This window comes from Mus caroli, chromosome 16 (genome assembly GCF_900094665.2).
Source record: "Mus caroli chromosome 16, CAROLI_EIJ_v1.1, whole genome shotgun sequence".
NCBI lineage: Eukaryota > Metazoa > Chordata > Mammalia > Rodentia > Muridae > Mus > Mus caroli.
Window position 1 is genome coordinate 19191385 of NC_034585.1, and position 1100 is coordinate 19192484.

At 48.3% G+C, this 1100-nt stretch overlaps 1 protein-coding gene across 4 annotated transcripts in view; it reads right to left on the reverse strand.

The window, feature by feature from the left end:
- Liph (lipase H) overlaps positions 1 to 1100 on the reverse strand; it is a 46697-nt gene that overhangs the window by 16448 nt on the left and 29149 nt on the right. For all 4 annotated transcript variants that reach the window (XM_021185117.1, XM_021185116.2, XM_021185115.1 and 1 more), the window contains one exon: positions 433 to 528. In XM_021185117.1, coding sequence (XP_021040776.1) covers positions 433 to 528 — 96 coding nt within the window. The remainder of the gene's footprint in view (positions 1 to 432; positions 529 to 1100) is intronic.

Sequence of the window (1100 nt, forward strand, 5' to 3'; positions counted from 1 at the left end):
AAAAAAAAAAAAAAAAAAGAAAGCCAGCGTAGGTCAAAACTGATTCATGTACAGAATGCACCGGTTTGTCCCTGACTCCAGCTTCCCTGTCTTCTTTAGAGACAATTTCCTGGAGGAGTGCAGTGATGACAGTGACTGTCCTGGGATGCTGGCACACTGGCTTAGCCTTACTTCAGTCCTAATAACCTAGACGGTGGGTGTGATTGGCTGGCTCCATTTACCAAGCTGGGTTGTGACACTCAGAAGGGAGAAGAAACTTGACTGAGGTCACACAACTGTTACAGACAGAAGCTGTGTGGCTCTCGGGCCCTTTTAGCTCCATAGCTTTATCTTGCACAACCCTCATTTTCCAGGAAGCATCCAGAAAGCTGAGACTCTGTCCTCTCCAGAATGCCAGGGTCAGACAGCACACCCAACACTGTTACTACTCACTGCAGTATGGCTTTGTCTCAGCTGTGTCGAAGAACGCCTTTGTCATCGGAGGATCTCTGTCCCATAAGTACTCTTTCCAGTTGTCAGCATAGTAGCCTACAAAACAAGCCAGAAATACCAACCTGCATTATACAGACATGAAAGCCACAGAGGAAGCCAAAACAGTTTCTTACGTTTGCAACAGCTCCCCCTGACTCCCTCCCAGTCCCCACCACAGTGCCTAGAGGCTGAGAAGGGCCATGGAGAACATCCTGTCCGTGCTCGTCCCTCTTGCTGGCTGTCCCCATCCTAAGAACTGGGGTGCAGGATGACCCTACCATAACTTCTCCCCTTACTGTATTCTTGGTAGCTAGGCAGGGAACCAGAGCAGCACACACTGGTCATGTGGATAGATTCCAGCAATGCCTTCCTTCATTTTCAACATTAAGCCAGATTGGGACCCATACTTAAAACAGCATCGCTACTGCAGAGCAATGGTGTCTTGTTAGTCTTATTCAGAAAATAGGACCCAGAGTCGTCTTATGCATGCACTCTTCACCCCACACAATGCACATGGCTCACTCTCGCACTCTCTTCTCTTCTCTTCTCTTCTCTTCTCTTCTCTTCTCTTCTCTTCTCTTCTCTTCTCTTCTCTTCTCTTCTCTTCTCTCCTCTCCTCTCCTCTCCTC